Genomic DNA, 13959 nt, shown 5'->3' with positions numbered 1-13959 from the left:
TTCAAGCAATTACTATGGGCCCACTCCCTGTGGAGCACATTCCGAACAGTTAAAATATGGTGTACAATACAAGATGTATACATATATGTATATATAGGTACACATATAATAAATAATATATAGGTATACATATGAATATATCTATATAGAGACAAGAGGAGATGGGAATAGCAGGGATTTCTCAGGCTGCATGTGGAGCTCACACGCCCACAGAGGATGGCCATGACCAGTGTGTGCCCTGCGGGGGCCCTGGTATGAGGACCTCCTGTATGAATGGTCTCTTCCTTCCAGCTGAAGCTGGAGGGGCCATGCCTGTTTTAGAGGCAAAAGACCAGTCGTTTCCACTGACAGACCCATAAAAATGTATTTTTTATGTGAACGGGTATATGCTATTTGTATACAGCTGTGACTCTGTCTCCAAGACAATGTTTTCTCAAGAGAGACAAATAAAGACTACCTTGAACCTGGTCCCAGGTTGGCAGAGCTGGGCGAGCTAAGCTCAGGCTATAGCTCCACCTCTTTCCTGCCCTGCCTGGTATGGACAGGTCTGTAAAGAAGGATTTAGTGAAAGTTTTCGGCGAGACTACTTACGAGTGTCAGCAGCCTATTAATGCACTACAGTGTGCAGTTTAGGGAGCGAGCGTTGACTCGCCCTCTCGGGTTAGCTGTTGTCTCGTTTGTAGGTGAGACTAACACAATTCCTTGGGGTCAGACGGCCATTAGAGCACACTATACAGGGTATGGTTTACTGAATGGATCCCCATTGGCTGATGCCAAAGCGACAGCTAATCTCCCTGGGGTCCATATGAAATAGACATACAAAGAGTACATGAATACATGTATTGTGGGTGTTGCGCCAGCTTACACCCCGGTGATGTAGTTCGGTATTGTGGATCTGGGTTCAGTGACACAAACAGAACGTGCTGGGTCAGTCGAAGGTTTCCCTTTATGTTGGGCAGTCATCATAGCGCACTATACTGTCGTATTTCTGGCGGGGTGTCAGCTCACGCGACAGTGGTGTAGTTCTGTCACAGACAGGACATGCTGTGTCTGTCCGACGTTTGGTAGCATAGACATGACATGCTGGGTCTGCCAGGAAGTATGCCTGAATCTCAGCCATTATCACACTATAGGGCGTATTGCTGACGAGGTCAGCTCATGCGTCCGTGGTGTAGTTTCACGGTGGAGCCGGGCTCAGTGACACAGCAGAGCGTGCTGTGGCTGTCGGGCAGAGCACACGATACAGTGTACAGTGTGTCACGGCGAGCCGTTTATGCACCTAGGTGTGACTCGGCGGGGTAGAATCCGGTTACCGGTCTGAAACCACAGAGAAAGCTCTTCTCATCCAGAGAAGTCACGAAGTCATGGCTATCTAGGCGCAGCTAGCCAACAACAACAGCAACAAGACTGAGTGCCGAATCTGCCTCGCGGAGGAAGCCTCAGTCTTGTCCGTGCGTCCGCTCCCTGGTGAAACCTGCTCGTCGGGGGAAACCTTGAGACGGCGTTCGGTCCGTGCGTCCGCTCCCTGGTGAAACCTGCTCGTCGGGGGAAACCTTGAGACGGCGCTCGGTGCGGCCAAAGGGTCCCAAGTGCGAAGCCGACCTCGTTGGTGGAGCCTGGGTTCCCTGGCTGCAGAAGCGCTGTGAGACCCCGAGCGAAACCGACCTCGTCGGTGAACCTCCTGGTTGATCATCGCGGCTGTAAACCGTTGCGGCGGGTAGCGGGGTAGAACCCAGAGGAGCTGACCTAGTCGGCGTACTCTGAGGCCATCTACGGTCGCTGATCGTTGCCGCCGCGGTCCGGCCAGACCACACGGCAGAGAGCGTAAACAAACAATTCCAGGGCCAACCGGCGGGGTATGGCTAGAGGTGCTCAGCACACCGAGCCCACTCCTCAGTCCTGACAGTTCAGGATACCCAGCCCCCACATGCTGTCTCTCGAGACAGTGGCGGTCAATTCAGGTGGACCCCTGAGTAGGTTCCACCATGTCATGGGTTGTAGCTCTCTCGAGGTCGTCCTCAGACGAGCCCTCCATTGTCGTTTCCGGTGATCCTGGATCTCCATCTGGCCAGTTTGTTGGTACTTTGCGCTCCTGCGTCGTTCTTGAGTACATCCACGGATGTTGGCGTGGGACGTCCTCGTGACCGGTGCCCGTTTGTTGGATCCCACAGCACTAGTTTGCTGGCTGGCATCTCTTGGCAGTGAGCCAGCTGGTGCCTCCGCCCCTTAGGGCTGAGGGAGACCACGGTGTACCGGGTGCTCGCACATTAGGTCGGCAGCCCCCCCACGGGAGGTGGTACTGTCTGCCTTGCGGCATGAGCCAATTAAGCGTGGACACTTGGGTGGCTTCTCGCAGGACAGCATTTTTGTTGTTAGCAGTGTCAGCCACAAGAATGTCCCTATCAGTGCATGAAGGAGGCTGCCGCTTCCTACATGGCAATGGTTAGGTGGTGCTGGCACCAATCCCTGCACTCTATACCATACGGCCTGATCAGAGAGTGCTCGGGTAGACCATGGTCGAAGGGTGGACTGTCCCACCGGATCACAGGGGTGATCCAACAGGGACAAGCAGGCAGGAGTGCCAGGGTCGCCTGGAAGGCGGGCACACTCTGCCCATGGGACAACAGCCCCCTGGTTGCTGTAGAATGGTGTATCTCTGACAGAGATCTACACAGCAGTGACATGGGCGACTCTGTCTACATTCACCTTGTCCTACCGATGGAACGTGGTGGCATCCGCTCCCCCTGTGGGAGTCGCTCCTGCGTGCTACTCAGCGGTAGGGTCACCAGCACCTTGACCGGTCAGGTCGGCCGGGCATCTGACGGGCTGGCTTGAGCAGCCCTTCACCCCGGTGGTCACTGGCCTAGCATCATGCTGGGCCAGCTGAGCCTAGGTGGCGTCTTGCGCCTAGGCCACGAGTATTACTTACTTGGTATGAATACTGAAGTTTTGGAGCGTTTTGGCAAGCGCCTGTGACTCATGGCGCTCACCACTTATAGGCTCGGACGGAATTCAGGTTAAACTGCCTCGGGCTGCCGCAGGGGCAGCTGGTCTGCTTATTTCCTCGCGGTGTGTCTTAGAGAGTTCCCGTACATATTGAAAATATGTAGTGGAGAGCCAGTCTCGAACACGATAGAGAACGGAGGGTTACACTCTCTGTAACCCAGGTTCTCTGAGTGGAGAGACTGGCTCTCCACAAAAGAGCCGCTCCGAAATGCGTGTCAATCAAGAATTAATCGAAGTGGCACTGCACAGATGGGGCTTAAATAGCCCGCTGATTGGAATCTGGGCAGGGCCACCATAGAAGATGTGTCTTAAAGAGATATCCATGAACACTGCCCCGTCGGGTCAGTTCCCGTACATATTGAAAATATGTAGTGGAGAGCCAGTCTCTCCACTCAGAGAACCTGGGTTACAGAGAGTGTAACCCTCCGTTATACATCCCAGGCCCAGACTGGTTTAGTGAAGTTCTACATCCCAGGTCCAGACTGGTTTAGTGTAGTTATACATCCCAGGCCCAGACTAGACAGCTGGTAATTGTGGCAGACACGTTCTCAGAGCATATGAATTCTGGGGCAGAATTTTCAGCTGAGAAATGGCACTATGGCATTGAGCTGAACGAGTTGAAAATATCCCTGTCAAACGAGTTTACCCAAAAATCTTCTCCTCGAAAAGCTTGAAATGGTGTGCTTATATACTCATAGCATCATTCCTTTGAAGTGTGACATTTACTGAATTGCCCCGTCGGTTTGCATGCGTTTATTTTTGCTTTCTATTGTGTGAATTCAGATGGTTTATACCGTGAAATATAACCTGCATAACATCAGACATATTTTCCCATGCATCAATGCATGCATCAGAATTCCGAGTGCCAAGCTCATTTAATCGCTTAATGTGATTAATGTGAGTATGGCAACCTTCGTGGGAGAAAAAAATACATATCTTAGAGAAATGAACCACTTGACCTTGCTGTGAATGTTTTGCATGTGCAGTCACAACACAGCCGAAGATTTATTAACTATCAATGCACCCTGCCCCCCCCCCCCTCCCCATATGGAGTGCCGTGATTGGCTGGGCACTGTGTGCATTCCTTCGATATAAAACTGACTGGCTTAACTTAAGTGAACATAATTATAAACACAGCTTGAATTCACTGCATGGCCATGGACGAATATACTGTATTCTTAATGTCATGTCATGTCATGTCATGTCATGTCATGTCATGTCATGTCCTTTATTGTGTTCGGAATAAGTGGCTGGATAGTGGATCCCAAATGCAGTATGGATTTAGGTTGAAAAACCTTTATATTATTAACGTATGAGTAAATGGGAATTACGGAACTAAACTCTGGTGGGCACACAGGGTGTTGCCTCTCTATTCCCCTACTGACTAGGCCAAGCTGTTGATTTAAAGTGATACTGTGCAAGGTTTCTAAGTTCGGCACGGTAGCAGCTCTTGTTGGCTGTGATCTATGTTTACTGTGTGTTTCCAATCAGCTCTAAATCCATTTCCCATCAATCTCTCTCATGTGCCGCAACAACACGAGAAACCAAATCGACACAACTCCATGCCAAAGAGAATAGAGCAAGGCTTTTGAAGTGATACTATTATGTTGTCATTGAATTTTCAAGGAGACGGCGGGAGGGCTGCAGAGGGGATTTGTTTTGCTCTGAGCTCTTCCTTCCTGTCAGGCTGGTACAAATCCTGACTAATTTGGTAGGATTGGCAGAAACAACAGTAAAAAGGCCTGGTTTTGACCTAAAATTCAAGACACTCAAGAAAACAAAACTAAACAAAAACAATTCCACAGAGTCCATGATCCATCCTTTTAGTTGGATCTTAAAAGATAAAAAGGATGGACTGAGCCGTAGCAGGAGATCAGCTTGAGATAAGCTTGTGCCACGTATAATAAAACAAAATACATATGATTTCCGTGAGGCATTCCGTGGACCCCAGCAAATGGTCAATGGACCCGGGATCCCATGTGTTAAATCACTAGTTTGTTATGTGCACCCTCAATAACTTAATTATTTAATAATAATAATCTTATAAAGTGTACTGCAAGTTTTCCTTGATTATTTGATTGTCAGCCAGGTGTTTCCAGCCCCAAGTTCAAAATGGCTGCAGAAACTGCACTGGATGACATTTATCCTCACCACATCACCTACCCTGAGCTGACGTGCGTGCTGTCGCCCTGGGTTTGCTACTGTAGGACATGGCAGATTGTTCTGCTTTTACTGCACTCCCTCTGGCTCTCTAACAGCCCTTCTGCCAACTGAGAATGTGGTCAACCACACATCACCCACTGCTGAGTTGGAAAAGAATGGAGTGTAGCGCTTAGTTATAGGTTTGAGTGGCAGACAAAAAGAGAGCTAGAGGGAGAGAGCGTCTGAGGGCCAGCAAGAGAAAGAGGGCTTTAAATTCCCCCTAAGTGCCTCAGGACAGACTTGGTGGTGTGTTAAGGCCCTGTTTTCTTAATTTGATTGCCTCTAAATGCTTCCTGTACCCCTGACTTATGGCCTATCCCTCTTCCCTTTTATGTTTGCTGTTGACAGAGAGCTGATCTGGCAGTGGCTCCCCTGGCCATCACATACGTGCGCGAGAAGGTCATCGACTTCTCCAAGCCCTACATGACGCTGGGGATAAGTATACTGTACCGCAAGCCCAACGGCACCAACCCCGGAGTCTTCTCCTTCCTCAACCCCCTCTCGCCTGATATCTGGATGTATATTCTGCTGGCTTACTTGGGTGTCAGTTGTGTGCTGTTTGTCATAGCCAGGTAACATGTCCTCTCCAGCGACTTCATACACATCAAAAACTGTCAGATACACACTAAGCCGCCGTTGCTCACCCTTGCCCGTCCGACTAACGACAAGCCTAATAATCTGTAATTATACTGTACAAGCGGCTCACTGTCAGCAGAAGCTCACCACGCAGTGACACTAATGACACTAATCAGTTGGTCCTTTATGTCATAGGCCTCAGACAGTCCAAAACAATCACTTCCACTTATTATATATTATTCTTATTATATATTATTATATATTCTTCTAATGCAATTATCCATTAAGACCTGACATGGACATTAGCCTATTTATTTGCTCAAGATTATTCATTTATACAAATTCAATGTAATTTCAATTTCCCCCCCTTCTAAGTAGCCTATAAAAGCGGATTCTGAAATAATACCAAGTCATTTGCTGTCAGCCTTTGCGTATTAAAGGCCAGCAGTCACTGCCCTATAGCTGCTGCTCAGGAGATAATGCCTAGTAACACAACAACCGTATGAGCACTAGGTTATATAAGCCGTTTGAGGGTTACATGCGTGAAAAAGGAATAAAAGATGACGAGAGAGCGACAGAGAGAGTGAAAGTTTGTTGTAGGCGTGCGTGTGTGTGTGTGTGTGTGTGTGTGTGTGTGTGTGTGTGTGTGTGTGTGATGTGACGTGTCCATCTTAATGTGAACGGTTGTTGCCCCTCCCCAACACACCTTTCCTCGCTCTTCCCAGTGTCTCAGAGTCTGCACTCTTTTCCTGTTCTATTGTTTTCGGCGCCTTGCTTCAAACAAGCCGTGTGTGACAGACGTCGTTGCGTGGCAGAATTACAGTCAGTTCCACAGTTTCCAATACATCCACTCAAGAGGGAACTGTGGATTTCATTAAGGTTATAATGAGAGATGTCTGTTATTGTTCCATTGCCAGTATAGTCACCAATCGTCGTAGAGTGTTAAGTGATTGAAATGGCTGGAGGTTTGTTGCGTGTTATGTAGGACACTGGTGGCCACTTGTGGGTTATTCAGTGGGTTTCATTATCATTACCACTCACTCGTTGTTTTCCACTCGTGTGATTCTAATGAGTAGATTTTGATAATATACTAAACCCTGAGTATCAACTTAACTCAAAGAATGTACCAATTGATTTGGTTAAATTAACACGCTAAGATGTTACAGTGTAGCCTGTATGGGAATGATTATAGAATTATTAACTTCTTTGTTCTTTTGTTGTTCTTTTGTTCTTTTGCCTGTATGGGAATGATCATAGAATTATTAACTTCTTTGTTATTTTGTTGTTGTTGTTCTTTTCTTGGTTTAAAAATGTGTTTGTTAGTTTTGAAATGTTACTACAGAAAACGTGGCTAGATGTAGGCAGTGTCAGTGTTACTTTGGCTGGTGAGGTCAGTGTCACCCAGTATGACACACATTGTATGTCTGTCCTTATGATGCTTTATGTTCAAATTGATCTGATTTTCAGTCGTTGAATCCAGGACAGTGTTTTGTTATTTTGCGTGGTGTACAGATGTGCCGTTGGAGAACTGTCCTGCCATTGGCAATTCAGTACATTGTCAGAAACAGAACATTGAAAAAGGGGTTAGTTTAGCCAAGGTGCTATATGTTAATTCTAAGTTATTTTCATTGGCAAAGCAGTAAAATTAGCAAGGCATTTTCAGAAAACCTTCAGGAAAAGACCATGAAGGCAGCAAAAGAGTTGGAATGGCACATCTGTATGGCTGATGTTTGAAGCATGGCGACGGAAAACAAGAGAAAGAAAAGCACATGTTAACTCTAAAACTTCCGGGGGTATGGCAGCTCCGCTTGGAGCCGCGGCCTGACAGTTTTACCGCTAACATACACCTGTTTTTACCAATGTTACTGGCAATATGATCACACAAGAGAATCAAAAGCGACAACTGCCATCTAAGTTGGTTCAGAATATGCACCTATCATTATTTATTATCACAATAAGTACGTCTTTGGGTAAGTTGCACACATTTCCCCTTCCACTTCTATTCCTTGTTTTTTCCTCCACACGTCAACGCATGCCAGAGCATAGATGGATACTTTATTTCGCCGTGTTTTACCAGCAGCTCAACACCCGAAAGACACGATCTGATGTGTGTGTGCACACGACACGCACTGTGCATTTTAATCTACGTGTATGTTTGTGTATGTAGTGTACTGTTTAGGGTGAATGTATGTACGGTACGGCGGTCTCGTATGTGTGAGAGCGGTTGTGCATGAGTGTTGGCATGATGATGATGATAATGACAACAATTTACAATTTTGCCATTTAGCAGACGCTTTTAATCCAGAGCCATTTACAGTATGCAAGGTAAACACGAGGTAATACGTCAAATGCATCGAGATAGTAATCAGGGTCATAGGTAAACCAAGAACATATCACCCGTCTAAACAGTATAATATATATATAAAAAAAAAGAAAACAATACTTTTTACATTAAAACTATACAAACTATAGGATGCCTATAGGAAAATAATACTCGTACTGTTGTACATCACACCACTAAAAGTCTGTGCATTATCGCCTGCTTACACTTTGGGGGTGGAATCAAATTCCATGCCTTCTCTCCGAGCTATAAAACACACATTTATTTTGGGATAATTGAGGGGCAGAGGCGATGCTTAAGTCATGACAATTTATTGTATATGTATAGGGTGTTCTCTTTCTCTCTGTGCATAATTATGACTCGTGTCATCGGTTTTCACTCTCTCTCTCTCTCTCTCTCTCTCTCTCTCTCTCTCTCTCTCTCTGGAAATAGAATGCACTAAACGCTAAAGAAAGGGTGTCCTCCTACCCCCACATCAAAGTGCAGTGATAAGTGCTCTGTCCTCTCTCCCTGAGCAAATTGACTATGGTAATGGCATGCTCATATTAAAGGCACATTTCCTCGTTATATGTGAGGCCGACACACATTAGAATTCCTATTAGAATCCCATACCGTCTATCTATCACTGCTTCATACAAGTATAGGCCTTCTGGATATGCTATGCTAATCAAGCTGCTCTTGCAACTTGGATGCTACAACCATCTCGGAGGTATTGATTTCCCTGAGGCGTGTGAACCGGACAAAGCAGTCAGAGTTGATCCGGCTTTCAGACTGCTCCGGCGGTGCCTGGAGACACGTGGGGGCGACCCTCCAGGGGGATGGAGAGACACAGGGCTGTTGATTCATCTCCCCTGACATTGGTGTTATCCAAGCGTAGCTGTTTTCGGCAGGAACCGCCCAGGCCCCCATAAAACGATAAAAGCCTGCCATTGTCTCTGAATTCCCTTGCCTCGTGTCGGCGCTTATCTCCACGCTGACCTTGGTCAAAGTTTTTGCCTCCTCGTGCAGATGACCTGTGATAAACGTGAGGGCAGGGTAATTGGATCAAAAGGACAGGCCGACAGGCAGCGAAGCAGCTTAACCCGCGTTGTCACCGGCAAACGGGATTGTTCTTGTATTCCCCCTACACCGGCCTAGCCCCTGGCCACCACCCCCACCTGCGGATGCCTCAAGCCTCCACTCAGGTGCCATACCTGTTCCGATGACGACTTTGCTCATCTGTGTTCCCGGCCACTGGTAATTGGCTTTTCAGTACATGATCAGAGGAAATGCCCCCTATAGTACAAGGTTCGGGGGCACCAGTCGCATACATCTCGACAAGGTTGCAGTTCAGATGAACTCAATTTGGCATTGCAAATTGACAAGCAAGCAAATCTGGGCCAAATTGAGCAAGCGGAAAAGATTGATTTAAGGCCAGAGATTCTTTTAAAGCAGGAATCAGCGGGACATTCAGAAGTCCTTGAGCGATGGTGGAAAGTGTCCCCCTGAGTGTTGCGGGACTAGAAAGGAATGCAATGACCTAACCACATTATAATGGCAGCGTCCATTACTCAATGACAAGGTACAGTTACGACGCTGTCATTTTATCAATACAGCCATATATCTTGATGTACTGTAATATGTTACCATGGTTGACGTAGTAATGCAGCTCCTCGGTCAGAGGCCACTGGATCAAAGCCTTATTATGCGACAATGTAGCACTTTCATTTGCATTGCCCTCCATGCGGCTACCGCAGCGACGCTCGCTTTATCATTTTTGACTTTCAGCACAATAAAAACGAGGAGCCCTACAGTCTACATAATGCATTACAATTCGATTAGTCAAAGCCATTGCATCAGTTAAACAGCTTGAGTGAGGAGAGAGAGGGCCGATTCCCCCTACTCCAGCACGAGCCAAATCAGGTCAGGATGCTTAATTGTGGGCCAATCAACCTTTACTAATGCAATGTCACTTTTACTTAACATGAATAAATGAGAACTCTCTTTGCCGAGAAGTGTTGCACAGACTGAGGGGGAGCGCTGAAGCCAGCGTGGGCCGAGATGGGACTGAACTGCTTGATCTGTTGAATATTAATGCTTTCCAAAGATTATGGGCATTATTAGCTCGTTTCTACGCTGACAACAAAGTTATTTTCAGACAACATTGATTAAATTACAGGGAGGATTGCCTTTGGTATGAGCTGCCTGACATAAGTAGGAGTGACTTGGGCGTACGAGTGGACAGAATTCCTGTTCTCAAAGTCCGCTCGCTCGGCCATTTGCTTTAGAGAGAGAGAGAGAGAGAGAGAGATCGTGATGAGCGACATGTTAAATTCTCTCGTATCCTTCATAACGCTGTATTTTGACGGCTTGTTTATTCAGTGCGGGGATCCTAATTGACAGCTCAATTCATTAATGACCTTCTCACCAAACTCTAATTTACTAATGCAATTAACACCATAACGATCAAAAACATATGTACATGGTAACATACCGTAGCAGTGCCCTACTTTGTCCCTAGCATGATTTGATCAACGTATCTGATTTCTGTCAGAATGTGACTGACTAATCTTTGTCTTCTCTTCCCTGTCTCCCCAGGACGGACGGGCCCACTGTTGGTTTTTATACTGTGCTGCTCTTGATTCACCATGCAACTGCAATAAACATGTATATGTGTTCTCTCTGTCAATTGTCACAGGTTTAGTCCTTACGAGTGGTATAACCCCCACCCTTGCAACCCTGACTCGGATGTAGTGGAAAACAATTTCACCCTGCTAAATAGTTTCTGGTTCGGAGTTGGAGCTCTCATGCAGCAAGGTAGACGCCTCTGCCTGCCCCCCTTTTAGCACACGTCCCACTCTTTTGCTGGGGGTCAACCTTTTTGCTCTTTAACCCAGGCCTGTGACCATGCATGGGGGCCTCCGTGCATGTAGCTAGACGCGGACCGGTAGTGGGGTCCCCGGTAGTGGGGGCCCCGGTAGGATGGGGGCCGGGTGTATGCGTGCTGTGTCTTGGGATGTAAGGTTTGTGACCTGCTGAATGAGGAGAGTAGACCAAGGTGCTCCTGCATGTTTCCCAACCCTCTTAACTACCGCCCCCTCCTCCTCCTCCTCCACCTCCTCCTCCTCCCCCCCACCCCTTCCGTCTTTAGCCTAAATTATACTTTGACGTATACGACCACGTCACTCGGCACGGTTTTCAGTTGGATGTCAGACAGCCACTGTGGTCGAGCGACACGGCCGCGCGATGAAGTATAATGCTAGGCTTCATCCTCCTTATTCAATTTCTTCCCCCTCGTCCCCTCAATCCTTTTCCCGACCTATTCACAGCGACCTGAGCAGGTAAGTGTATCCATGCCAGAATAATGCGAGAGAAAATATATCTTGTTAAAAAAAAAGGAATAAAAGAAAAGAAAAAAGAAGTGTGAGACTGAGTGAGAATGAAACCGCAGCAGTGCGCTATCTCTTAGCTTGCCTCTGTCCTGGTTTTGTTTCCTTCTGCCCAAACCTATGCCATGTCTTCTCAACAAGTTGGCGTCTTTTCAGAAAAACAAAAAAGACCAAAATCAAACAAAGCCCCCTTGGCAATCATCTGTTGACCTGAAATGGAATGATTTCACGTAGATACATGATTGACTTGTCTTGACCGGACTGCATGTGAAGATATGAGATATGTTGCATTCTCGAAAACAATCTATATATATTTACTTAAATAATTGGCAATGCAACATATTTGAATCAGATAGTGATGACTTTGAGGGGGTAGAGAGCATGGTTTCTATGGCCTGAGTTTGCCTTGCATCTGTCGAGTGGAATGGACCACAGATATAGATGTCATTGCTGTAGCCAAAAGTATGCAGAGCCCTCAGTTTGATGTAGAAAGGGTTAAGTAGCTATTAAGGTCTGGTTGGCTGGTTGCATGCTACAATTTACCTGTCCTGCATGCTTAACGATTTACCCATAATACATAAATATTGTAGTTAAGTGGTTTTTTCACAGGTTTCCCTTGCCTTGACACTCTAGAGGAATATACATACTGTACGTTGTCCGTATTAAGAATTGTACTGTAAGAAATATATGTATGTGCAGGTAACAAGTGTTTCCTATGTTTTCATAATACAGTTTAGATCAAATAAATGTCAAACCATAAAGAATAAGTGCTTGTGCTTCAAAATCTATCTATCTATCTATCTATCTATCTATCTATCTATCTATCTATCTATCTATCTATCTATCTATCTATCTATCTATCTATCTATCTATCTAATCGAGTGTAGGGTAGGGTTGGCCATTTGAGTGTAGGTTCCGATTGGACAGTTGAGTGCAGGTTTTGATTGGCCTGCCGAGGGTGGCGTAGGATTCGCCAGTTGAGTGTAGTTATAGGCACCGATTGGCCCGTTGAGTGCAGATTTCTGATTGGCCCTGTTGAGAAGATGTGGCTAGTGGCCAGAAGGACCACTACGGGGTGAGACTTGGAGTGACACACTGTGTGTGTGTGTGTGTGTGTGTGTGTGTGTGTGTGTGTGTGTGTGTGTGTGTGTGTGTGTGTGTGTGCATGGCAGCAGTGTCTCCCTGAGGCCCGTGCTGGTGTACACTGTGTGTGTGTGTGTGTGTGTGTGCATGGCAGCAGCGTCTCCTTGAGGCCCATGCTGGTGTACACTGTAGAGAGGCTCCCCTGCCCTGTGGCTCGCCCTGAACCCCAGAAAACTGTGGGATGTGCTGTTAGGTCCTGACGTTACCTTGGGTACATGACAGTCAGCCCCAACCAGGCTCTGTTTGGGCTCCGACCTTCCCTAAATGAATGGGTCGGTACTCTTAGCACTGGGTGTCTGAGTTGGAACGGTGAAAAAGAAGCTCCGAGGCTGGTAACGTGCATCCATGTTCGAAAACATAATAAACGCTGTCATTTGATTTGCTGGCCAATGGCGGGCGATCACAGACAACCTGAATCCATTCTGGTGTTATGGTACTGATGAATATTGTGTTTGTTTTGTCTTACCTTTCGTTGAATTCTTCCTTTTTGATGTGGGTCGATGAATGGGCACAGTGGGTAGCTGGCGGCCATTTTGGTTGAGTCCGATCAGATGGTTGTGAGTGGTGTGGCTGGTGGACGTGGCTGGTGGATATGGCACAGTAAATTCCTGAGATAATGTATCAGTCCGGATTTTACCGTGTAGGGTGTGGGGCAGCAGGTCTCAATTGGGGCTATAGGGTGAAAGTGGTTCCCCTCTCGGCCCCTTTCTCCTTGATCAGGGCTTCCCAAAACATATCCATGCCAAGCACCCCCTAATAGCCATAGCTTCTGGCTGTCTATTAGGGGACCCTAAACTGACTTCAAATAGCAAAAATAGGCAAGCTCATGCAACGCATCGTATAGCGATGCTATAGGGTTCAAGTGATTCATGTAGGAAAAAGAACAACAAAAACATCCTTTCACACAAAGATTTGGACCCCCCCCCCCCCCCCCGCGCCCCTGAGTGAACGAACTTGCACAATCCCCGGCATCTCAAATCCTCAAGCTGCTTGTGTAGAAAAACATCCTGAAATCACCCCAGCAACCCAAGACCACCTCATTCACACAAACCTCTGGTCTCTACCCACTCACACACCTCCATCCATTCTGTGTAAAACTAGGATGGAACTGCATTAATCCATGGAGAGGCTGTGGGACCCTTTCACATGTTCAAAACACATTTCCTCTCTGGACAATTACACTGTGGAGTAGTGGAGGCGGTGTAGAGCTATAATTCAAACTGAGCAGTACAAAATCTGGAGTGCTAATTTAACTCTGTTTGGGTGTAGGAGTTGGACCACGGGGACCACACAAACGATCAAATTAGCGCTTCGGATTTTATT

General features: G+C 46.8%; 1 protein-coding gene across 1 annotated transcript in view; it reads left to right on the top strand.

Annotated features, from left to right (window-relative positions):
* Positions 1–13959, top strand: part of grik2 (glutamate receptor, ionotropic, kainate 2) — a 171162-nt gene that overhangs the window by 124608 nt on the left and 32595 nt on the right. The window contains exons 11-12 of the mRNA XM_080769215.1: positions 5557–5780; positions 10803–10921. Of these exons, the coding sequence (XP_080625341.1) occupies positions 5557–5780; positions 10803–10921 (343 nt within the window). The remainder of the gene's footprint in view (positions 1–5556; positions 5781–10802; positions 10922–13959) is intronic.

Source organism: Protomyctophum bolini, assembly GCF_963924005.1.
Source record: "Protomyctophum bolini genome assembly, chromosome: 7".
Taxonomy (NCBI): Eukaryota; Metazoa; Chordata; class Actinopteri; order Myctophiformes; family Myctophidae; genus Protomyctophum; species Protomyctophum bolini.
The sequence above is the reverse complement of the archived record's forward strand: the minus strand, read 5'-3'. Positions and strand labels throughout refer to the sequence as shown.